We start from the raw sequence: 24996 nt of genomic DNA on the forward strand, positions 1-24996 counted from the left end.
CTGTGCACAACAAACCATCATCAGCTAATATGGTATTGTTTAACCCAAGATCTCTTAATGGCAAAGCATTGGTGCTATCAGAATTCATTAAAGATCCCTACCTTGATGTGATATGTATAACAGAAACATGGCAAAAACCAAAACATTTGCACCATCCGGACACATTTACTTCTCAGAGGCTCGTAGCTCAAGACTAGGAGGAAGGTTGCAGTAATTGCTAGGTAAGAGTTAAACATCAAAAGAATCCCGATTGACTGTCTATTGTCTTTTGAGTGTCTGGTCTTACTCATTGGTGTCTATCATCCCCCAAAACACAATGGGTCTTTCTTATCTGATCTGACTGATATTTGTTTACCCACTTAAGTCCCCTCACCTAGAGAGTCATTCTTTTTGGCGATTTCAACACCCATATTTTCAGTCTTACATGTAAACTGAGGAATGAATGCCTGTCCTTACTGGATTGTTCTGACTTGGTGCAACATGTTCATTTTCCTTTCCACTCTGGTGGTAATATATAGGACCTGATCTATACATCTGGCTTATCTGTCACCAATACTTATACCAGTGATTTGGGACTCTCTAACCATAAAGTGGTACTTTTCACTGTCTCATTACCACCCCCTTCTCTTACATGTAAATGTCAAATTTCTTTCAGAAACTTTAAAAATATCTGTCCCTCTAGCCTTGCTGGATCCATTTCATCCATCTTCCCCTATTCCAGCAACACTAGAAAGTCCATGTTGATGTGTTGATCACTATAACCCAGTACTTAATTCAGCACTAGATAAAACAACTCAGTTAGAACATAAGGAAGTTTCCTTTAACTGTTCAGCTCCATGGTATAATTCAGAATTATGGTCTATAAAAGCAGCTGGCTGACACCTTGAGAGAATGTCACACAAGACTGGCCTCACTGTGCATATCCAGGCTTTCTCTGACCATCAAAAGGCTTACAGGGATGTGCCAACTGCAGCCAAGATCAATATTGCAGAATAATAGAAAGTGGTCATGATAACCCAAGGGTTTTGTTCTCTGTAGTTAATAAACTACTTCAACCTGCATCTAGCTCAAATACCTCATCTACTGAAGTCTGTGAAAGATTCTTCCACTTTTTGCGTAATAAAATTAAAGTTCTAAATAATTCAACTAAAATAAATCCATCATCCATTTATATTTTACCCTGTCTTCCCACTCCATCCAGTTCCTTTTCTAAATTTTAACCATTCACATCTGCTTTTCTTAATGACCTGCTTTGTAAGATGAGGTCAGCTACTTGTGTACTGGACATCATTCCCAACACACTTCATAAAATCATGCCTTCATGCCATAATCCTGACAGTTACAACAATAATAAATGCATCCCTTGACAATGGCTTTGTGCCAGCCACTTTTAAAATTGCTTCTGTAGCCCCATTGTTATAAAGTCTGGCCTTGATGCTGACAATCAACAATCTTCGGCCTCTTCTTCACCAGCCTTTTCTGCAAAGTTCTTGAACATGTTGTGCCCTACCAGCTCACCAATTATTTAATTATTATTTAATAAGTCTGGTTACAGAGCTGAGAAACTGCTTGGGTAACAAATGATTTGCTTATAGCAGCAGACTCTGAACAAATCATCACATTATTTTTTTTAGACCTCAGTGAAGATTTTGAAACTGTTGAACATGACATTCCACTGTCCAGAATGGAGAGCATTCTGGATATCTCTGGCACTGCCTGTGACGATGTGAATTCTGGCTCCACGCTCCCATGGCTGTTTGGGAACCCTTGAACCCAACACCGTCGATAATGTTACCGAGTGAGCTAGTCAGTGAAGGCAATAATTGAGCATCTGAACAAGGGGATGGTTAAAAGTGAAAACAGTGCTTTTATTAAAAACAGTCAACAAAATAAACAGTGTTCATGTAAAGTGCAGTGCTCCAAAAGTTCTTCATTAAATAATCCAATATAAGAACGTGGGGGATAAAACCAATAAATAGAAAAAAAACACATCCTTAAAACCAGAGGTTAAAATCTTCTCATGGAAGCAGTCTTTAAAACAACAAATCCGGTGTAACATTTCTGTTAGCGTCTCACCTGCTTATCCCGTTTGGGCCTAGCAGCAGGCAAGATGCTCTCTGCAGCTGCCCTCTTCTACACACACACACACGAGACTGGAGACCTCCCGATCCCTGGCTCCGGTATGGCACTCATCCCAGTCCCGGAGAACTTGGTTTCCCACAACGGCCAGGTCGCCCACGTTGGGGATTCCAACCACCAAGTCTCCCGACTTCCGCTGCCTTTCCATGGCCTCTCTGCGGCCAGTCGCCTTCCCTTGGTCACTCCCGCTACCTGATCGCTCAGCGGGAGCGACATCAACACAAACACCTGGGTGTCGGCCTAACACCCAGCTTCCACGCAGCTGTCCATGAGCGCTCATTCGTTCGCCTGTCCGCTCGCTCTTCGCAGCTCGCTCTCTCTCTCTCTTTCACCGACCTGCTTCCTCTCCTGCTCCCGGTAACCTCCGTCCTCTCCTCTCCTTTCCTTTCTCTCTCCATTTTTTTCCTCCTCTCACACAACCGACTCGCGCTTCTTTTTAAAACGTGAGGGGCCATCACAGCTGTAGCATTAGCCATGGGAGCAATCACGAATGTGGGCAGTTCCTCACCTGTGCACACGGTGAGAAACGCCCACATCGACGACTGCCCCGTGGCTCGCTACAACATCGCCCCCCTCACGAAGCCGCCTCGGGTGCAGTGATTTAAAATGAATGGCCTTTGCTCAACGAGCTGTGGACCCATAACACCACACTGCCCTCCAGTACTTTAAGTCTTATCTGACTGATAGGCAAGGGTTTGTTAGTCTTGGCAACAGCAGGTCTAGCTCAGTGCCAGTCACACAAGGAGTTCCTCAGGGCTCTTTCCTCGGCCCTCTGCTCTTCTATGTGCTTCTCCTTGGCCACATTATTTGTAGCTTTGGAGTGGGTTATCATTTTTATGCAGATGATGCTCAGATCTATTTCAATGTTAAAAGTGAAACTTCATCAGAGCTTTCATCAGCTCACAACGTGCCTCAGTGAAATTAAAACCTGAATGAAGCCAAACTCTTTAAAATGAAACTATAACAAAAGTGAACTACTGTAAATTGGCACTAAAGCACAACTTAAAAAAAATGAGCTCCTTCTCAGTCACTTTTGGTGGTGATCGCATCAGACCTTCTTTTAATACAAGGAATTTTGGTGTGATTTTTGATTCCTCCCTTTCTTACTCCTCCAACATAAACCACATTATGAAACATTCTTACTTCCACTTCCATAACATATCACACGTTTGCTCATTCCTCTTGTTTTCTAACACTGAGAAACTTGTCCATGCTTTTATCACATTATGCATCAATTACTTCAACTCCCTACTGGCAGGTGCCCCTTCAAATCTTATATCACATCTTCAGTTAACTCAAAACTCTGCTGCAAGAGTCCTTACATGAACCAGGAACAGCGAGCACATCATAGATATCCTTCTTCGCCTTCACTGGCTCCCTGTATCTTACAGGATCGAGTATAAAATTCTATTAATAACCTATCAAGCTTAAAATGGTGTTGCACCGGACTACATCAGTGACCTTTCTCCATCACTGTGCTCCTATTTGACCACTAAAATCATCTAATTCTGGCCATCTTGTTGTGTCCCACACTAACCTGCACTCTGTGGGAGACAGGGCCTTCAGCTGTATAGCGCCCAGACTTTGGAATGACCTCCCGAAATTAATTAGATCAGCCGACTGCATTCATTCTTTTAAAAAGCAACTTAAAACTCATCTGTTTAGGAAGGCTTTTAACTTAACCTAACATTCTGCTCCTCCTTTCAGTTTACCTCTCTGTCCAGATGCTCAGGATTATTTGTGTGTATGTGTGTGTGTGTGTGTTGTATCACAAATTATGTGATTTGTTTAGGCATTTTTTTTTGGTAATGAGTTTAGCATTATACTCTGGTTTATTCTCTTTTTTATTCTACTTGATGCTTTGTATATCTTGTATTTATTTTTGATTGTTCTATGCAGAAAATATTTGTATCTTAAGCGCCTTGAGCATGGGAAAGGAACTATAGAAAGAAAATGTATTATTATTATTATTATTATTATTATTATTATTATTATTATTGCTACACATGTCTTTGGGATGTTGGGCAAATCCCACACTATCTGGAGAAAAACTCATGCGAGCACACTTCATACAGACAGGTTGGAATTTGGACCCAAAAGTCTGGAGCTGTGAGGCAGCAGTACACACAACTGTGTCACCTGCTAGAAGACTGTAGCTATAACATTATTCACATAAAAAACATAGTTTAGAAACATAAATAAATAAAATAGGGCATAACTGAAGCTAAACAAAAGGCCATCCACTGATATTATCATTTTTTTATTTCTATGGGTCAAAACGTCCATATCAATACAAAGTAATAGTCATCCCCCACCTAGAATGTGCTGTACTGTGACCAACTGACAAAGAAAAATACCCAGAAACAGTGTAATGTGTTATAACAACTGAGGAAAGATGAATTTACATATTTGAAATGAAATAAAGATTATAGTCATGGATTAGCCATGTGTGGGGGAAAAAAACATACTGGAGAATTCAAAACAAAAATCCTTCCTAGTAATTAAAAGCCACAATATATTGTGAATCTGAGGTACAGAAGTCATAGCAGGTCTGCACTTGTAATTGACAAGAGGAGATTCATACACTCCCTGCTCAGTTAAGAAAGTGAATAAGGATGTGTGTCATCTGCTTCTGGCTACTTTGTCCTGATGTCTGTTGGTCTGTCTGTGAGCTGGATAGAGTTCAGAACATTATGGGATGCCAGCCTAAAGCCACAACCCACTCTATACGTCCTTCAGCGCTAGTGTAACTCCATAATATTATGTACAGACATATGAAAAAGTTTGGGAACCCCTCTTAATTCTTTGGATTTTTGTTTATCAGCTTTCAAAGTAGCAACTTCCTTTTAATATCTGGCATGCCTTATGGAAACAGTAGTATTTCAGCAGTGACATTAAGTTTATTGGATTAACAGAAAATATGCAATATGCATTATAACAAAATTAGACAGGTGCATAAATTTGAGCACCCCAACAGAGATATTACATCAATACTTAGTTGAGCCTTCGTTTGCAAATATAACAGACACCTTCTATAGCCTTTGATGAGTGTCTGGATTCTGGATGGAGGTATTTTTGACCATTCTACCATACAAAATCTCTCCAGTTCAGTTAAATTTGATGGCTGCCAAGCATGGACTGCCTGCTTCAAATCATCCCATAGACTTTCGATGATATTCAAGTCAGAGGACTGTGACGGCCATTCCAGAACATTGTACTTCTCCCTCTGCATGAATGCCTTTGTATATTTCAAACTGTATTTTGGGTCATTGTCTTGTTGGAATATCCAACCCCTGCATCACTTCAACTTTGTGACTGATGCTTAAACATTACCCTGAAGAGTTTGTTGATATTGGTTTGAATTCATCTGACCCTCGACTTTAACAAGGGCCCCAGTCCCTGAACTAGCCACACAGCCCCATATGGAACCTCCACCAAATTTGACAGTAGGTAGCAGGTGTTTTTCTTGGAATGCGGTGTTCTTCTTCTGCCATGCAAAGTGCTTTTTGTTATGACCAAATAACTCAATTTTTGTCTCATCAGTCCAAAGCACTTTGTTCCAAAATGAATCTGGCTTGTCTAAATGAGCATTGGCAAACAACAAGCGACTCTGTTTGTGGTGTGAGAGCAGAAAGAGCTTCTTTCTCATCACCCTGCCATACAGACATTCTTTGTGCAAATTGCACTGAATTGAAAAACAATGTATAGATACACCATTTGCAGCAAGATGTTCTTGCAGGTCTCTGGAGGTGATCTGTGGGTTGTCTGTAACCATTCTCACAATCCTGCGCATATGCCGCTCCTGTATTTATCTTGGCCTGCCAGACCTGCTGGGTTTAACATCAACTGTGCCTGTGGCCTTCCATTTCCTGATTCCATTCCTTACAGTTGAAACTGACAGTTCAAACCTCTGAGATAGCTTTTTGTAGCTTTCCCCTAAACCAGGAGACTGAACAATCTTTGTTTTCAGATCTATTGAGAGTTGCTGTGAGGATCCCATGCTGTCTGTCACTCTTCAGAGGAGAGTCAAAGGGAAGCACAACTTGCAAATGACCACCTTAAATACCTTTTACCACTCATGATTGGACACATATGAAGTTTAAGGATTAACGAGCTAATCCAACCAATTTGGTTTTGCAAGTAATCAGTATTGAGTAGTGACATGCATTTTTAATTTTTAATATTTTACATGCAAAATTACAAGGGGACCCACATTTTTGCACAGCCAGTTTTTCACATTTGATTTAATTTCATACAACTAAATACTGCTTCACTAAAAATCTTTGTTCGGAAAACACCCCAGTACTCAGATGTTCCTAGGAAATGAAAGACATACCACTGTTATCTTTTTTGTTGAAAGTGGAGTCAATTATTCTGCAGGCTGAGAGGGGTTCCCAAACTTTTTCATGTGATTTGTATAATTGCTTACATTACAAACTATGGAAATTTTGCTTGGCAATAATGAACCCAATGTAACCTCCTTCTGGGTCAACACATTTTTTTACTCTAGTTTTGGAATAATTTTTTCAGCATTTGCAACCAATTCCATATGCCAGATTTCTTATAAATTGAGTCACTGCTTCTGATCTCAATGTTTTTTTTTCTTTCCTTACCCAATCTTACCCAATCCACCAAACAGATGTTGTATTAAATCATCTTCCATGTCCTAACTAACTTTAGGCCACATCCTATGTACAATTCTAGAGACTGACACTATTGTAAAATAGTGTGATATTTTCAGTCTTGCTCCTGTCACACAGATAAATTGAGAGCAAAACCAAAAAAGACAGCAGCCCAGCAAAAAGACAGTCTGGTAGAGACGACAACACATTTGTGTGTAATATCACACATCTTACCTCTAAAAAGGCTCCCAGAACTGCTAGACCATCGGGCTGGCTTGCTGCCTCACCTAGATTCTCGTATTTAGAATTATAATGAACAACATGGATCTGCAATGAGAAAAGGTTAAATTAACTGACTAAATTAAGAACATGAGGGGGCATCCATGAGGTTTTTTTATTCTGAATCCAAAATAATGAAGGCTATAGATAGACCACTGCCCAGAATTACTGCAGTAGTACACAACGGTTAAAAATGAGAAGCAGATACACTTTATTTTGTATCCTGCGCATATTACACAAAAACAATAGCCATTATGGAAGTTTTGAAATACTAGCACTACACTTGTAATTTCTTGAGTTTTCAGTTACTGTAAGCAGATTAAGCAAGGTCAGCTTTATCCTGCACTCAAGGTAGTATCTGCCTTTTTAAAAATGGGCAAAGCCATCTATTATATGAATGCAGTTTTCCAAGTACAGGGTCATGAAAAGGTGAAAACATCTTATTCCAGGACACACTCACATTTGAAAAAATAATGTTTATCACACAGAAGAATGCATGGGTAAACCTTCAAACAAACCAACAGCATGTCTTTGGTTTGTGTCAGGAAACCAGAGTCCCCAAGACTCTGCTCAATTACATACTAGGGCTCGTTACATGTGTAAGAACTTGATTAAACTTCATGAGAAAATTTGTTTTTGAAGTTTCAAATGCAGTAGGGAGTTATGACAAGTGTTTACACTTATAAAACTGCAACTGTGCTTTTTTAATTGTAATTCTTATATAGAATAGTTATTCCTAGATAAATACTAAGGTAGTGATTTTTTTCTTCATTTTAGAACTTGTATCAAATCAAACAACATCAAATGAATCCTGCTTAGAACTTTAAATTTCTGGAGGACATTCAGGAAAAAAAGGAAAAAAAAAAAAAAAGTCTACATTTTACCTCTGCAGGAAAGCGGAGTCCATCAACGGTGTGCTCTGACCCTGGCACTTCCTTTGTTCCCCAGTGAAAGTGGAGCTGAGCAGCAACAAATACATTGTCAAAGCCTTTGGTGATGTGCATAGTGTTTGGTAAATTCAACAGCACTGAAAACAAAGCAGAGGAATGGGCTGTAACCATATGAACTGAATCTGAATAGTACAAACAGTTATGTCCTTCAAACGCATTGCATCTTTTCACATTTCAACTTTAATCAAATCTTACAACTCAAACTTTAGCTTACAAACACAGCAGTATACACTATTGTAAATATAACAGACCTGCTTCTTAAAATCAAAGAATATTACAAGCTATAAGCATTTAAAAAGGCACAGAACTTTGATCTTATGGCACTGCTACATTCATTTTTATATTATTCTGTTTTGGTGATGACGCTTTTTTAAAAAGTATAGTGGAGATTAACCATTCTCCCTCTAAGAGGTTCAGACATTTTCATACTGCCTCTGGGTCTTTAATTTCTCTGTTGGACTAGCAGTAATTGTGAAGCAGAGGTTGGGATTTCAGCATTAATCTTCTTCTGCATGTATGTAGATAGATAGATAGATAGATAGATAGATAGATAGATAGATAGATAGATAATGAAAGGCACTATGAAAGGCACTATATAATAGATAGATAGATATGAAGGCACTATATAATAGATAGATAGATAGATTGATAGATTGATAGATTGATAGATTGATAGATATGAAAGGCACTATATAATAGATAGATAGATAGATAGATAGATAGATAGATAGATAGATAGATATGAAAGGCACTATATAATAGATAGATAGATAGATAGACAGGATACTTTATTAATCCTATGGGGAAATTCACATTGTAAGTAACTATGATTGGTAGAAGACTGGAGCTTGAACTAGAAGGTCTACATACCTCATAATGGTAAACTATAAGAACAATTGACCAGTAATATCTTTTTTGTTTATATTTAATTTTGGTGGTGAATGTTTCTTACACATAACTAATTTTTAATACACCTGCTTGTTGGCACTAGATTTTTTGCACCGCTTATTAGGTTAATTCAATGACTCTTTCAAACATTTTGTCCCTTTGTTTGTGTTTCTTTATATACAGTATTTGCTGTAAATGCTGTGGGGTTGTTGTGGGTGAAGTGGCCATTTTCTTATTACTTCTTTATAGTGCTTTAAAATTAATTTTGAATCGGAATAAGAGACAAAAAACCACAAGAAAAACACAAAATATATAAAATACCACAAGAAAACTCTGAACAAATGACATAATTTGCACTACAAGTCAAAATCATTCAGAGTACCAGGACAGGGAGAGTTAACTGAAAGACAGAATGTCAGGGTAACTTAAATACCTTCCTGAACAACTGAGTTTCAAGTTGTTTTTAATAGAATAAATTGAGTCTGCTGACCTAAATAATTTAGGGATGTTGTTCCAAAGTCTGGTTGCAATGCAGCTGAAGGCTGTGTCATTCATGATCACAGGTTAGCCTACGGCACAATGAGACTGCCAGATCTGGTGGACATTAGTGGGTGAACAGGAACATAGTGATGGAGGTTACTGATGTAGTTTGGTGAAATAAATCACCAATAGAAATCTTGAGCAGTGACAACATTAAACATCAGAACTGTGATTATAAATAAAAAAAATCTGAAGTGCCAGATCTTTATTGAGTTTGTGTCATTTAGAATATGAGCACATTTGTACAAAGTAGGAAGTGAACTCTAATTTGAAGGTCATTTTACCATCTCAGTTGAATGTGAAATGACATTCCTTAGTATCTTAAAAGTAAGCATTGTTAATCTTTAAGATTTCATGAATAATGAAGGCAAGTAATTTCTCTGAGGAGTATACAAAGCAAAATGGTTTTGGAGGATTAGACAGAGAGTATTGGAAATAAAAAGAACCATATGTACCATACTATGAAGGCATTTAATAATGATGATATTCATCAGTATTAACCATTCATAATTCCTTCTAATTAATTTACCATATATCTGTAATTTTATAATAACTGGTATTTCTACAAGCTCTGTCTAGTTTCTCAGTGTTCAGCACATGGATTACCATCTAATAATAAACCAAAACAGAATAAATATGAGGTATGTTCATAAAGTTTCCACACTTTTTAAACTCTATTTATTAAGAATTTCAAAAACAGATGACATCACTTTTCTACACAGTCACCTTTGTTTGCGATGTGTCATACCAACTTTTTAATTCAATTACTACTACTCCCTCCTTCACCATTTCCAACGAAAATATAAAAGTGAGGAAAGTTTTTGAACGTCCCTCGTACCATACTGAAATGAATGTTCACATTCTGATTCACTTACTTTTATAGCAAAGAGTGCTTTATGAAAAGTTAGAAAGCAGGAAATAAAAATGCAGTAATGCAGCCCTAAATGTTCATTTTTTTCCCTAAATAAAGTATTCAAGATATTGTATGATGATGCTAAGCGCAAATCCAAGAGTGGTTTATGAAATTTTAAAGGTCCAGAGCCTTGGATTACAAAAATACTTTCTTTTTGGAGATTCAGTCATTTGAAAGTGCAATTAACTATGCTAGAATATAACATTTTCAACATTTTTCTTGAAGAGATATTTATATTTTCAATGATCACTGGCAAGATTTATTCCTGGTGTGAATGAATTACAATCAAAATATTAAGATAAATCAAGACAGATTTGAAATCTGCAATACCTGAAATTGTCAAATATCAGTTTGTATTGAGATCAGATTATTAAACATGGCAAGTTAAAGAATTGTATTCAGCTCTAAATAATTGCTCATTTTCAACTATTACAAAGGTGTAGAACTAAACTGAAATTGCACATAAAGAGCAAAGGTTACGATGGACTCATTTCAATCACTCAAATAAACTGTGCAGGTTCATTGTATAGTCATCCACACTGAAAAAATAACAAATTATTATAAATCAATTTTTAAAAAACAGTTCATTCATGGACCAAACAAGAGAAAAAACTTTCTGCACCCCAGAGTGCAAGGTGGGATACTTTATTTTTTAAAGAACATGGAGGCTGACAAGACAAATAAAAACATACTGTAAGTTAAAGTCATAGGTGCAAGGTTCAGCAATGATGTGGTGTAAAAGAGACTTACACATGTTCAACGAGGCTGTAAAGTTTAGGAGATTTTAGATCAAAAGTAAAAACCCTAAAAGTAACTATAGTATATCACAGTTTATTTCTTGTGAATGATGTTTCTTTTACTATCTTGCTCTTTTTTAACTATCCATGTAATTTTTCTCCAAAGCACGGTATATTACCTGTGTGCTATTGTGGTTTTAGACCAAGCTGCATGCTATCTCTCACATCTTCTTATCTTTCTTATATGGAGACTGACAGTGATAAAAACGGTGAACAGCAACCATCCTTCCATCTTTCTACCTTTTACATTTCCTGATCCGCTTCACCGAATTGGAGGTTATAGATAACCATGCCTGTTATGTTGGTATGAATTGGAACCTGGCAATTACTGGAATGTAACCAAATACATTTTTAAAGTTAAAACAAGTTTTATGAGCTTGGACTGCTGAAACAAGAAGTCAATGTCGTATCTCAAATGCAGTTAAGAAATGGGATCTCAAAAATATTCAGTGTTACTTTTGGAATGAACATCCTGTATTCTGAAAGGCCCTGTTTTATGATATATTGAGACAGACAGGAAGTCATTGTGTAGGAATAAAGCAGAGCAAAATGTAACTGTACTCTAGATTGGAAAGTGACACAAATTTAAAAACATTGCAGTCACAGGCCTTGAAGGCTGATGCACCAGGTATGATCATCATTTACTTACGTGTGTGGCCGTTGTTTTTCAAAGTCAGCTTGTCTTCTGCTGACAGCTCATAGCCTTGGAGTTCAATTGCGGACAACCTGGTATCGTATTTGGCTGTTGTTGTGTCAATGTTGATGGGAGACTGAGATTTTCCATTGCAATGCTCAAAGTCAGATGACCAGGTGTCTTGGTCTGTAACAACAACAACAACCTTTATTTATCAAAGTGCTTTACATGATGAAGAAAGAGAAAAAAAGACAAAGTAAGAATTAAGATAAGAGAACACTAATTAACATAGAATAAAAGTAAGGTCCGATGGCCAAATCAAAGTAAATCAAAAAAATAAAAATAAAAATAAAGTAAATCAAAGTACATTGGGACAGAGCATATGTATTAAGCTAGTGTGATGATACATTTAAAAACATCAAAAACTGGTCAAGAGTGAGGAGGCAGGGAGTGTTTTATTGAACATAATACTTTCTTTTAAGAAACTATTCCAAAGGTTTGTAAGTTTCTGCCTTTCGTCTACGCTATAAACACATGTGAATGGGATGGGAAACATCTGGCTGAAAGTTCTACAGTTAGTTCAATGCAAATGGAGGTAACAGGAGGACACTGTTAAACCCATAGCTTGGGGTGTTAAGTCAAGAGCCTGAGCCAATGCGAGGTGTTACCACTATTGTGCTATTGTATTGTATTAAATATGTCCTAGCTTCTAAGGTGATGGATTACAAAGCACAAAAATACCAGTTCACTGCTTACTCCTGGCTTACTGTTCCATTTATTCCTTTTCTTTCTATTTGTTTTTATTTTAGAATCATAAGGGGCTGTGGCCAAATCCCTGCAGCATTTGCAGTGCATATTCGCAACTACCATCACACAAACTGTGCCAGTTTACAGCCATCAACAAAATGATCATATACTGTATTTCTATGGGATATGGTGTGAAATCTGGAGAACTAGGGAAACACCATCATTACTGTAGAAAGCACATTTCTGGGACTGTAAGGCAGATGTATTAACAATGACACCACGGTGCTGTTCTCCTACAGACTCTTGCAAGGTTAATGAATGCATAAAAAAATAGATTCTGACCTGTGTATGGTGGCACTTGAAACTGCTTGCATCAGTATATTCATTTGTTCAGTTTGGTTAATAATGCACTAACTGACTTTGGCAACCACCTTTGAATTCCCTTAGTATGGTGAGTTGAGACTTTGACTTATTGCCATATCTGTAATGTTATTTCATTCGTTCTTGCAAAATGGGCCCCTTCCGTAGCTGCCAATCAGACATTGTGGCCTTGTGCTTAAACATGCCAAAGGGAACAGCAGAATAGATAGATAGATAGATAGATAGATAGATAGATAGATAGATAGATAGATAGATAGATAGATAGATAGATAGATAGATAGATAGATAGATAGATAGATAATATTGTAGTTTCTGAGTTGAAACAAATTAACTGAATGAATATTTGAATATTCAGTTGTTTTCTTTAGGAAAAATTGTCTTTTACATCAAAAGCTGAAAACCACAGCAACGATAAGAATATACTCAATATTATATCACTTTATACATTTCAAATACTTGTTAATGTAAGATGCATCCAAGATCTAATCTGAAACTTAATTAAAATAGAATTAATAAGCCTTGCTGGACAGAATGGCCTGTTCTCATCAGACTTTTTTCTAATGTTCTAGAAATGTGTGCCTTCACAAACTGCCTGATCACCCCTTGAAGTTGCTTGGAACTTTCCAGTTGAGTGCATTGAAACTGGTGACAGATTTTCAAAGTATTGATGCAGAAGGAGGAACGGATTAGGGTTTATGTAAATCACAAAATATTTCTATAAAGTGAGAGCTCTCGCCCTTCATATTTAGTGAAACATGCTTTATTATTTTATTGTTAATACTATAAAAAAAGCTTTAAAGCTTGATCGGGTGGTGGAAGCCTTCCCTGATAATGCTGGGTTCTGCATCCTTTCATATCCCAAATTGGTTAAGCCTGGTTTAGTAAATGAATTCATGATTCTGAAGATATTTGGTAAGTACTGTAGTTCTACAGTGTGAAAGATTGCAAGTTTACTTTATCTAAGAATATGCCTGGTGATGGCCTGGCATCCTGTCCTGAGAAAATAAGTAAATGCAATGAGAAGTTCTATAAAGTAAGTAAAGCTAAACAGACAGGACAACAATGTTACACAGGATGCAATACATTAATAAACTTGCAAAATGAGGATGGAGTGAAAAACAAAAAAAAAACCCGACAAACCAGGAAATGAAGCATAAAAATGAAAAGTGGAGCATCTGACAGTTTTATGTTATATGGGTTTGCAGCGATTTCATCTCCTACCAGTCACGAGTATCTATCATGCACTCCCTTACCTTTTTGTTTGTTTAACCACAAGTTACCTCTGTTTCTTGTAGTAACTGCAGATCGTTATCAAGGCCCGTGTGCACTGATGCTTAAGAAGTTGACAGTGGGTGGGAGAAGTGAAAGAAGGAATCCATCAAATGAGAATGAAAGACATGTAATGTTTATTTTCAAATTAGGGAGAGAAGGATGGACAGAGACAGAAAAAAAAAAACATCAGCACCCTCAATAAATTAATCTTATCCGGCAGCCTCAAAGACCAAAAAAAACAAATAAAACTTCAGGCAAAGTTGGCTTCTTTCATGTGAACTCATGAATATTTCAAAAGAAAAATCCTGATATATTCCTTGTTCAATTATTACAAAGAATATATCTGTTAGTAGACAATCATATTGCAGAGGACTTGAAATTGAATCGTGGCTTTATGTAATAGATGTGGCATTGGGGCCATGGTAATCCACACCCAGTGTCTTATCAGACGGCTTCTGGACATTCTTAATGGTTTTAATTTCTGCCTGAAGAGGACAAAAGGAAACAGGAGACGAGGCAGAAGAAATGCCTTACTGCAACAGATCTGTGCTGACAGACAATTCAATGCATGCATTTTAGAGAGAAGCACAGAATGTGTATCTGGAATTGATTTTTCAGAGATTCGGGACCTTATATCTAATCCCTTAAGGCTGTTTGGAGTAAACCTACAGCTGTACCAGTGTAAAGTAAGAAAAACTGCTCCTCCAGTTCCAGAGAGTCTGAGTCTAGCTTGTCTAATAGACAATGAAAAGCTTCATAAAAGCAGTTGGGTGAAATGTGACGCTGCATTGTAATACCCATATGATATTATTCTTTGTGAAAGTGCTCTCTCCATTAAAGAAACCGTTGTAAAAATGATTGATTCTAAAGCCAAGTACCTGTACTACTTTTTCAAATCAGCTTTTCCTATAATGGATTGTGAGGAACAGTAGATAACCTGAGATTCTATTACATTATAGTGCACAACCATACCTAGTCATTCAGTTACACCAGGGCAATTTGGTATTGTATAATACACTCTGTGATCAAGAAAGGCTTTTCTTGAGCTATCCCTGGAGCCATAATGAACGCCAATAAGACCAAAGTTACAAAAAAGGGGTGAGTTTATCATACATGAAGTATGCAACGAAGGAAACAAACATAATAACTGACAAAAGTACGGAGTAAACTGAAAGCAATAAACATGATACCCTTCTGGGACTTCCTAAATAGTTCTGTTTGCCTGTATGTTCATTTTACATGGGGTGTTTAGTCCAGTTTGAACCTACATACTGAAAATCTTTCTTCTCACATACCTCTTTTCACAAAGTTACAGCCTTACTTCTCCCCACCAGTCAGGTTGCTGCCTTGTCTTACTTTTTGATTCTAAGCTCAGTGGAAGTCTGGTCAGAAGGAGCTTTTAAGCTCCAGCCAGGGACTTATTGGATCAGTGCTGCCCTCTCAAACCCTTGGAGCCATTCCCTAGATCTCATCCTACTGGCACAAGATGTTGCTGCAATGATGAGCCTCTCCTCACATTTTAAGTGCCTGGCAACCTTCAGGTAGCCTGTCCCATTAGGACCAATACATCTTCCAAAGAACCTTATTGCTATGAGCAAAGTCCTAATAAACCACACAGTATCCAACATTATCCTTTGCCTAATTAATCTCCCCAGAAGTAATTACTTTCTGATATTTGTTTATCATCCCAGCATCGTATTGGCACAGTGCCGTGGATCATTTTGACCAAAGTTTGTTTGTACCTTATTGTCAGGTCCTCAAACGTTTTTAACACTTTTTGTAGCACCTCCTGCAGTCTGCAGTCCTGGTTCTGACTATATTCTATAGCTATTAAATGGCATATAATAAAGTCAGTAGAGAAGACTGAACCAGAAACCTTGTTGCTTGTAGTCTGATGTCTTAGCCGCTAGTCCACATTGCTAGTGTTATGTGGAAAAAATCTTAAATGAGATGCTGCCTTTGTTTTATGAATAAATATGAAATCCTGCAATTTCAGGTTGAAAATTTAATTCTGAGATATACCTATCCCTTACTCTCTCATCCACATTATTTACATTATATATTTATATTATCATGTATGTCCAGCATCAAATATTATGCAGTCTATAAAGGAAAATGTAGGAGCCATTCAAGAAATCAACCCTATCATTTCCTCTAGCCTAAAACCAAAATCAAAGAAATCATACTCCAAGATTTGTAGCAATAAATCTTTATCGGGAAATCCAAAAATCACACACAGCAAAGTTGGTAGTTTAAATCCACAATCTAGGATAACCAGGAAATACATGACATCATTGCAGTTGTAATAATGATATCATGCATCATACAATTTTTGGGATCCCTGGACACAAACAACATAGTAATCATAAACAAAACTTCCACAAAACAATGTCACTAATAAGAAACAATAATGGCATCACAGTAACATGTGAATTGAATATAAGAAAAAAAAATGTACGATAAAACTGAAGCATTAGATCTGGCTTTTCCAGTGCTTAAAAAAACCAAATGGAAATCAGCCATAAAGGATTAAAAAAAAAAAACCTCAGACACAAAGATAAAAATACACCAGATTATAACATGTTATATAGAAAGCACTTTGAGCTACTGTTTGTATGAAAATGTGCTATATAAATAAATGTTGTTGTTGTTGTTATATACATTATATTATATTACATGCACTTTATATATTAGACTAGCAAAATACATGCGCTTTGCAGTGTGTTAAAGAAGTTATGAAAAAGAAAAGGAAACATTTTAAAAATAATGTAACATGATTATCAATGTAATTTTCGTAGGCTTATTTTAGTATTGAGAGTGAATTTGATGATTGTAACAAAAAGCCAGGAGGCACTAGCAGGAAGACATGAAGCAAGGCCAACAATAACAGGCTTGAAGCGGTGGAGTAAATGAAAAGGCAGGAGTCACCAGCAGGAACACGTGAAGGAAGGTGAACAATAGCAGGCTTGAAGTGGTGGAGTAAAGAAGAAGGGAGCAGTGAGCACGACGAACAGCTGAGGAGAGTAAGGAAGTGAGTGAGGAGGCACATGAGCGCAGGATATCGTTAATGTACAGTATATAGGCAGGGAGCCAACCACGTGGTAGGTGCGCGGATAGCAAAAAAAAAGGAAGGGGGACCGGGGGTGGCCCTTGTGCATCTCTGCCGTGAAATAAATCCTCTGTTAAGGGAAATAAGGAATGAAACCGGCAAAAGGAGAGGTCAGTTCCAAAAGTTCCTTACAGCATAATGGTGAGAACCAACAAAAAGAAGATGTTATTTTCTAAAGTTCGTTACGGGGCATGGCACGAAATGAAACATACTTAACGTTTGTAAATACAGTGTAAAGGATGAGCATGGGAAATTTGGGTTTCCTACGTATATTGGAAGTTGCAGAAATAGTGAGGAGGGGTTTCTCCATCTATATATACAGTTCACAGGGTACACCCGTTTCCCCACCTTGGGTGTTGCAATAGGACACGAAACATAGCTAACTTTTGTAAATACACTGCAAGGAATGAGCACACAAAATTTCAGCTTCCCACCTATTTGGAAAGTGGGAGAATTAGTGATGAGTCCGTGAGGGCATTGCCTTTTATATGTATAGATTACTACATTATATACACAGTATGGACGAAACTAGGGCCACCGGAGGAAACAACAATGGGGAACAACTTGCGCTCAAGCTTAAAGCTGTAGTTCAAAGCACAAAATTCCACTGGTAGATAATTTAAATAAACTTAAGAAATTGTTATTTATGCTAGTAAATCATTAAAGGAAAAACTGATTATTTTATAAATAAAATAGCCTTCTCAGATCCACTTAATTCAAAACATTATTTGTTCATGAATTTAGCTGCTCTACAAAACTAAAAAAAACCCAACCCAAAAATTTGTTTAGCTGAAAAATGCATAGTAATCAGTTGTGTTTTTAAAATAAAAGGTAATAATAGTCTCATTTGTTGTTCCTTTTAAAAGTATTTTATAAATGAAATTAAAACCACATAAATTTATGTATTCATTTTTACTGTTTTTTTTTTTACAATGAGTAATACAGAGCAATCTTCAGTCTTATACTTACTACTTTACATTTTGTTCTTGACATCATCATTGACGATCTGGGCCCTACTACAATTTTAAAATTCACTTATCTTTTTAGAAAATATTTAGACCATCTAAGTACATTTATGCTTTACTAGGCCTTAATCCAGAGTTCTCAAATCTGCAGGTGAACACAATAAAGCAAACAAAATGTATAATATTGTGAAACCTAGCTATCAAGAAGTTTCCTCGGGTGATAGCTCCACTAGAATGGTACACGGCACATTTACATCTAAGGAAAGCCTCCATGAAGTTTTTGGCACATCTTCTACTAGTAGCCGGTGACCTTCTATAAATGCCCGTGTGCTTCCTCATGATCATCCCTGCTTTTGGTTTATTTTCTTAAATAAAAGGTACCATATTGTTTCACCTTTTTATCTTATTGGTGTTTGTCTAGATGTGGAGGGTTGCCATGAGGGGCCATATACTCACATATACTATTTAGAGCATACACATATAGACACACAATATGAATTTATAAACACTCTTACCAATACAAAAAAATACATTAAACACAATAATTACACATGCAATGAAGTGTATAGTTAACTCAAATCATTGCTGTTCAATAGTTTTGGGATGGGAAGCAGAAAAAGTTGCTGTAATATAGTATGTTAACATATGAAAACAAAGGAGTCATTTACCATCATATCTCCAGTGTCCTTTTCCATGGGGTTTAGCTAGAATAGATAAAATAAAAATATAACATTAGTACTTTAACAGAAAATGAAACTCTTAATTAAAGTGATTTAATGATGGATGCATTTAGCTAGCAATTTCGGTCAAGCAAGCCTAATAAGACTAAATCAAGTAGGGGAAGCATTTAGATAGCACAGATGCTACAGATGGGTGTACGTCACACTGTTCAAACATGAAACAATAAACATTTTAAGAGTGAACATTGGTGCTGCTACTCAGAAAAGTTTATTTGTTCCTCTTGTTTTGCATTTGAGGTTAATGTGTTTGTTCTTTGCTGCATCAAAAAGATCTGATAACCAAGAAAATAAATATAGGAAGTATGATCCAAAGTAATTTGAAAAAAGCAAAATATGATACATGTGGAAACAAGCTGACAGATTTAGCCACAACATACCGGATAGAGAAGGTCTCAAGGTGTGGCAGGTTTATGTGGGGAACAAGTCTCTAGAAACTCTAGCTGGCTAGGACTGGCAATGGCCATCGGGTTTGTGACAATTTAAAACAGATGGTAGAACTGTGTGCATTCTAGATTTAGATTCTTGTCCTAGGCTGAGACTTGGCATTATTACTTTGATGCTGACCTCCAAAAAACCTCCAAGCAGCTGATTAGACGTGCCCTCACCAAATCTTGATGGTCCATAAAAGATTAGTAACACTGAACAATTATAATGACCAAATCATTCCAGCAGAGTTTATATTTGGAAGTTACTAAAATTGTTTAAACATTTTTCTCACCATTTATCCTCATTCAGAATTAATTTCTTCTGTGTCACCGTACTCAATAGAGCTTTGTGTTTCTCCGGAAAAAAGAGGAAGGCAAGTTAGGCACTTCAGGTTTTCTCGGGAACATTATGATTCAGCGACCCTATGTGGTAATCTGCAGTGTGGTTTGGGAAACAAATGAGGAATTTCCATGAGATTCTCCAATGTGGGTTTTAGAGGCAGTTTGCTAAGATTCTCAGGTATGACTCAGGTCTATTTAAATTCAAACCAAAGGAGCACATGCACTCCAGATTCCTTTTAATCCAACATCCAAGCAAAAATGGCAGAGCATGAAATATGATGTCCTGTGGTGGGTTGGCACCCTGCCCAGGATTGGGTCCTGCCTTGTGCCCTGTGTTGGCTGGGACTGACTCCAGCAGACCCCTATGACCCTGTGTTCGGATTCAGCGGGTTGGAAAATGGATGGATGGATGAAATATGATTAAATGGAATATCCAAAAAGAGACAATAAAGTCCACAATCCAGCTCAGAAAGCACCTATAAACACTTCTAAATGACTCCAATCAGCTGGGGGCAACCCAATAAGACTACACCTTTCACTGTAACTAAAAATGAAGCGTCAGATTTCTTTTACAATATTTTATTGCGTCCTACTGAAAAAAAAATTAGGAACAAAACCATTTCATGATTTATATTCATGTTGTGCTTAAGTGTTATCACATAAGCTTACCTGCCAGATAATCGTCCGACAGGCAGCCATTTAACACAAAACTGCTCACCATTTCATATTTTCACGAATACAATCAAGATAATATCTAAAAGTTGTTGAAGTGCTACATTCAATTATATAATTTTGTTAACTGTCCCATATCTGCAGTTCCTTATCTGATGAAATATTTCCTAATATTTACAAAACAAAAATACCCTTAATTTCTTCCTCACCCTCTGGTCCTGCTGAAAACTGGATTTAAAACGCCAGCCGACATCCACCTTTCTTTAGGTCACCTGTATTTGCATAATTTTCAAGTGCTTCCATTTTTATTTATGGCTCACAACCCCACAATAGTCCCAGAATTAGTCTTGCAGCACTGTTCTCTTATGTATATTTTGTATTATGAAGACAAAATCTTGCACATGCTATTTTCAGATGAGATTTCACAAATGCGTTTAAATAGGTATAACTTCCCATGCACTGCACTCCACATAGCTCACACTAACACTCAGGATCTTCTTAGTCTTTGCAATTACTTGTGTTGTTGAGAAGAATGATGAGACTTCTGGGATTCCCATCTCTTTTCACTTTCTATATGTAAGACTTAACATTCATTTTTATTAGCCTTCATTTGTACAAATCTACACAAACTTTTATTCACATCTGCTTAATTTAGCAGATTCACTTAAAAATTCATCTGCTATGAAACTAATTATACAAATGTCCACAGCACTGATTCTAAAGGGAATATAATGTAACTTTGACCTCAACTACAGTAAATTATTAACAATAAGCAAATTATTAAGCAATATTATCCATTGTTTTCTGTACCCACTGCCATTCCTCTTCTTTGTGTGATTTGACGATTAGCTTCTAATGTGGTACCTTATACTTTTTTAGACATTTAAAATAAAAAAATAAATCCACATTTCACCACAGTCACATTTTAATGATACTTCACAAAAGCACATTGATGATGATATGTGGCTGAGTTTTGTCTTTATAGCTGCCCTGATTATTTGACTGTGAATCTCATTAAAATTACTGGATTATATAAACCAGTGTCATCCAACCACCCCCATCTGATACAAAGGAACACTAATATTAATATTGCTGTTGTCGCAGTAGGGGGCAGTAGTGCTCCCTTGAACCCTCAGGTACCACGCCAAACACCTGGTAAAAGTGCTACAATTATTCTTTTTATTATAACAACGTGCACTAAGCACCCTCCACTCCACACTATTCATAAACCACAATAACAATAATAATCACAATCCTCCACTCCCAGACGCGTTGCCCTCCTACCACCCAGCTCAGCTCGCCGTCTGGGAGTTCCCTCAGTCCTTTTATATTCCCTGACCCGGAAGTATTCCCAGTCCCCAGTCCATGTGATCTTGTATCACTTCCGGGTCAGGTAAAAAGTACTTTTCTTCATCCCGGAAGTCCGTCGCTCTTCCTATGACGAACTTCCGGGTCATAGTGTACAAATAAGTCTCTGGTCCTCCCTGCAGCTCCCTCTTGCGGCCCCTGTGGTATCCAGCAGGGCTGAGAATAAAAACTACATAGTCCATGACTCCCTGCTGGTCTTGGGGGCACCTCCATACTGCAGGGAGGGCTCCATCTGGCGGCTTGGGGGACTTGGCCGGAATAAACTGCCGGGCACAGTCCACACTGTCTTTAGGAACTTGTTCTGTATGGAATGAGTTTGGAATGTACACAATAAGAGCGATTGATAACTTTTTGAACATTTTTAGGGTGGTTTTGTTCATATTCTTTTAGTCCTCATAATGTGAGTAACAGTTTGTTCTCTACAAGCTCCAAGTCACTTAGAACTTCCTTAATGTCCCCTTTAGTTGCCAGCATGTTAATGGCTTGTTCACAGCTGAAACCTTCAGATAAATATGAATTGTGTCTACTGCTTCCTCTTCTGAATGTCGTTCCTTGTTTACTGTTCTTAATAAACTCCAGTCTTTCTTGCCTTTTTTTGATCTTTATTCAAATCTCTTTAGTGTATTTAATGACATTAACCTACAGCAGGAAATCTTGCCCAAGGACCAGAGAAGTGTCTAACCTTTTCTATTATTTCTTTTTGAGATTTTGGCCTTTATTTAAACTAATATTCGCATTGAATATTCTAATTGACACATGTAGTTGGTTCTGGCTTTTTGCTATTTTGTAAACCTAATTTTAGTTTGCAAAACTGTTCTCAACCCATAGGCATGCCCGTTAAAGTGTCTTGTCTTGTATTTTTTTTTAAATAATAAAGAGAAATGCATATATATATAAATAGCCTTGTGTAAGAAACAATCATTCATTGTATGGTGGTGACCTACTGTAAATGGACCAGAGATCAAATGAGGTTTCTGGCTCTTTATGACCTCACAGTATCATCTGAGAAAGGACTCAGACGGGGTAAGATGTTAAGCTCTGACACTCATGTTACAGGGGACCTGCAAAAGACCATATCAGTGAAAGAAAAGTACAAGGATGGTGCTCTGCCAAATAACTTTGAATTGTCAGCTTGACTCCTTACTAAAAGAGTTTGGGAACCACTAGGGAGATGTGTCACATGTGCCTTCAAAGAAGCATTTAGAAAGGCAGAGGTCACATTAATCCAGGACAGGCAGATAGTAGTGATTTGTGAATGCCTAATAATGACAGCATAGTGCAATACCTAGGGTTATATTGTACTCTGAAAATTTCATAAATCCAGTACTTTGTGAGGTATCAAGAAACTTTTGTAATTCCACGGTGGATCCCAGTGAGATTTAAATGGCTGCCAGTGGTACAGTTAAATAAGCTTATAATCGAGAGGTGCGCATGGGAAGATCTCAGTGGCTGGAAGGTGCTGCAGTACAAGTGACGTAATTTAGATGGATTTACATTCGCTTGGTTAAAAGCGTGTAAGCACAATTCAAAATGTTAAGGTTTTATTGGTAATGTACCTTTGCAGTTATTTCATATGTGATTTTTCTCCCATAAGTAAGGGTGTTTTGACTGGCCACTTAAATAGAAAATACTAGAAAGCAGTCATTTCTAATTAACTAATCAGTTAGGACAACCATCACTTCCATCACAGTCTATTCAGTGCAATTCAGGAAGAAGCAGCAATGTAGTGCACCAGTGAGACAGCTAGAGGGTAAATACACACTTGGAGCACTACGCAAGAGTTTAAGTTTTCAATAAGCAGTCAACCTTAGAAAGACTTTTTGAACAGTTTTGATGTCACTACACTGGTTACCTGTGTCATTCAGGATTGACTTTAAAATTCTGCTTATGGTTTATAAAGCCTTAAATAATCTCGCTCCATCTTATATATCGGAATGCCTGACACCTTATATTCCAAATCGTAACCTTAGATCTTCAAATGAGTGTCTCCTTATAATTCCAAAAGCTAAACTTAAAAGAAGTGGTGAGGCGGCCTTCTGCTGTTATGCACCTAAAATCTGGAATAGCCTGCCAATAGGAATTCACCAGGCTGATACAGTAGAGCAGTTTAAAACGCTGCTGAAAACACATTACTTTAACATGGCCTTCTCATAACTTCACTTTAACTTAATCCTGATACTCTGTATGTTCAATTCTTCATTATAACTATTCACAGTGGCACTAAAATCTGTACTGACCCCTACTCTCTCTTCTGTTTCTTTTTCTGGTTTCTTTGTGGTGGCGGCCTGCGCCACCACCACCTACTCAAAGCACCATGATGCACCAACATTGATGGACTGAAAGCCAGAAGTCTACGTGACCATCATCATCCGGTCCTTCCATGAGAACCCTAAATGCAAAGAGGATTGTTTGATTTATGTTAGGTAGATTGCCCAGAGGGGACTGGGCGGTCTCGTGGTCTGGAACCCCTACAGATTTTATTTTTTCTCCAGCCTTTGGAGTTTTTTGTTTTTCTGTCCACCCTGGCCATCGGACCTTACTTATTCTATGTTAATTAATGTTGACTTATGTTTATTTTTTATTTTGTCTTCTATTTTTCTATTCCTGCGGTGGGTTGGCACCCTGCCCAGGATTGGTTCCTGCCTTGTGCCCTGTGTTGGCTGGGATTGGCTCCAGCAGACCCCCGTGACCCTGTATTCGGATTCAGCGGGTTAGAAAATGGATGGATGGATGGATTTTTCTATTCATTTTGTAAAGCACTTTGAGCTACATTTTTTGTATGAATATGTGCTATATAAATAAATGTTGATTGATTGATTGATTGATTGACTTAAATTAGCCACACATTAGCCAGTAACAGCTGTGCCACTGATGTTATTCATTTGTCAGTATCTTTTTGATTCCTTATTAAATATATTTTATCCATTAATTTGTGAGGATGTTGAGATAGGCTTCCTACTTAAAGGCACTTTAATACTTGAGTGATAGCAATCCCTGTTGTCCCGTATTATCTAAACTTGTCTAAACCGTTGAAATGCAAAATATAAATCTATATACACCTCTTAATTACTAAGTGACCCTGAACAAGTCACCTAAACTGCCTATGCTTAGGCTAACAGAAAATACTGCACAGCTGCACTATTGTACTATTACAAAAACTGCATATTACAAGAAAATATATCTTTAAATGGTAACCTCCTCCAAAAAGAGGTA

At 37.3% G+C, this 24996-nt stretch overlaps 1 protein-coding gene across 1 annotated transcript in view; it reads right to left on the reverse strand.

The window, feature by feature from the left end:
- ca9 (carbonic anhydrase IX) overlaps positions 1–24996 on the reverse strand; it is a 63330-nt gene that overhangs the window by 33243 nt on the left and 5091 nt on the right. The window contains exons 2-5 of the mRNA XM_039759589.1: positions 18905–18940; positions 11778–11948; positions 7925–8067; positions 6996–7088 (exon numbers count right to left, since the gene is read on the reverse strand). Of these exons, the coding sequence (XP_039615523.1) occupies positions 6996–7088; positions 7925–8067; positions 11778–11948; positions 18905–18940 (443 nt within the window). The remainder of the gene's footprint in view (positions 1–6995; positions 7089–7924; positions 8068–11777; positions 11949–18904; positions 18941–24996) is intronic.

The sequence above is a fragment of the Polypterus senegalus genome, chromosome 7 (genome assembly GCF_016835505.1).
Source record: "Polypterus senegalus isolate Bchr_013 chromosome 7, ASM1683550v1, whole genome shotgun sequence".
Lineage (NCBI taxonomy): Eukaryota > Metazoa > Chordata > Cladistia > Polypteriformes > Polypteridae > Polypterus > Polypterus senegalus.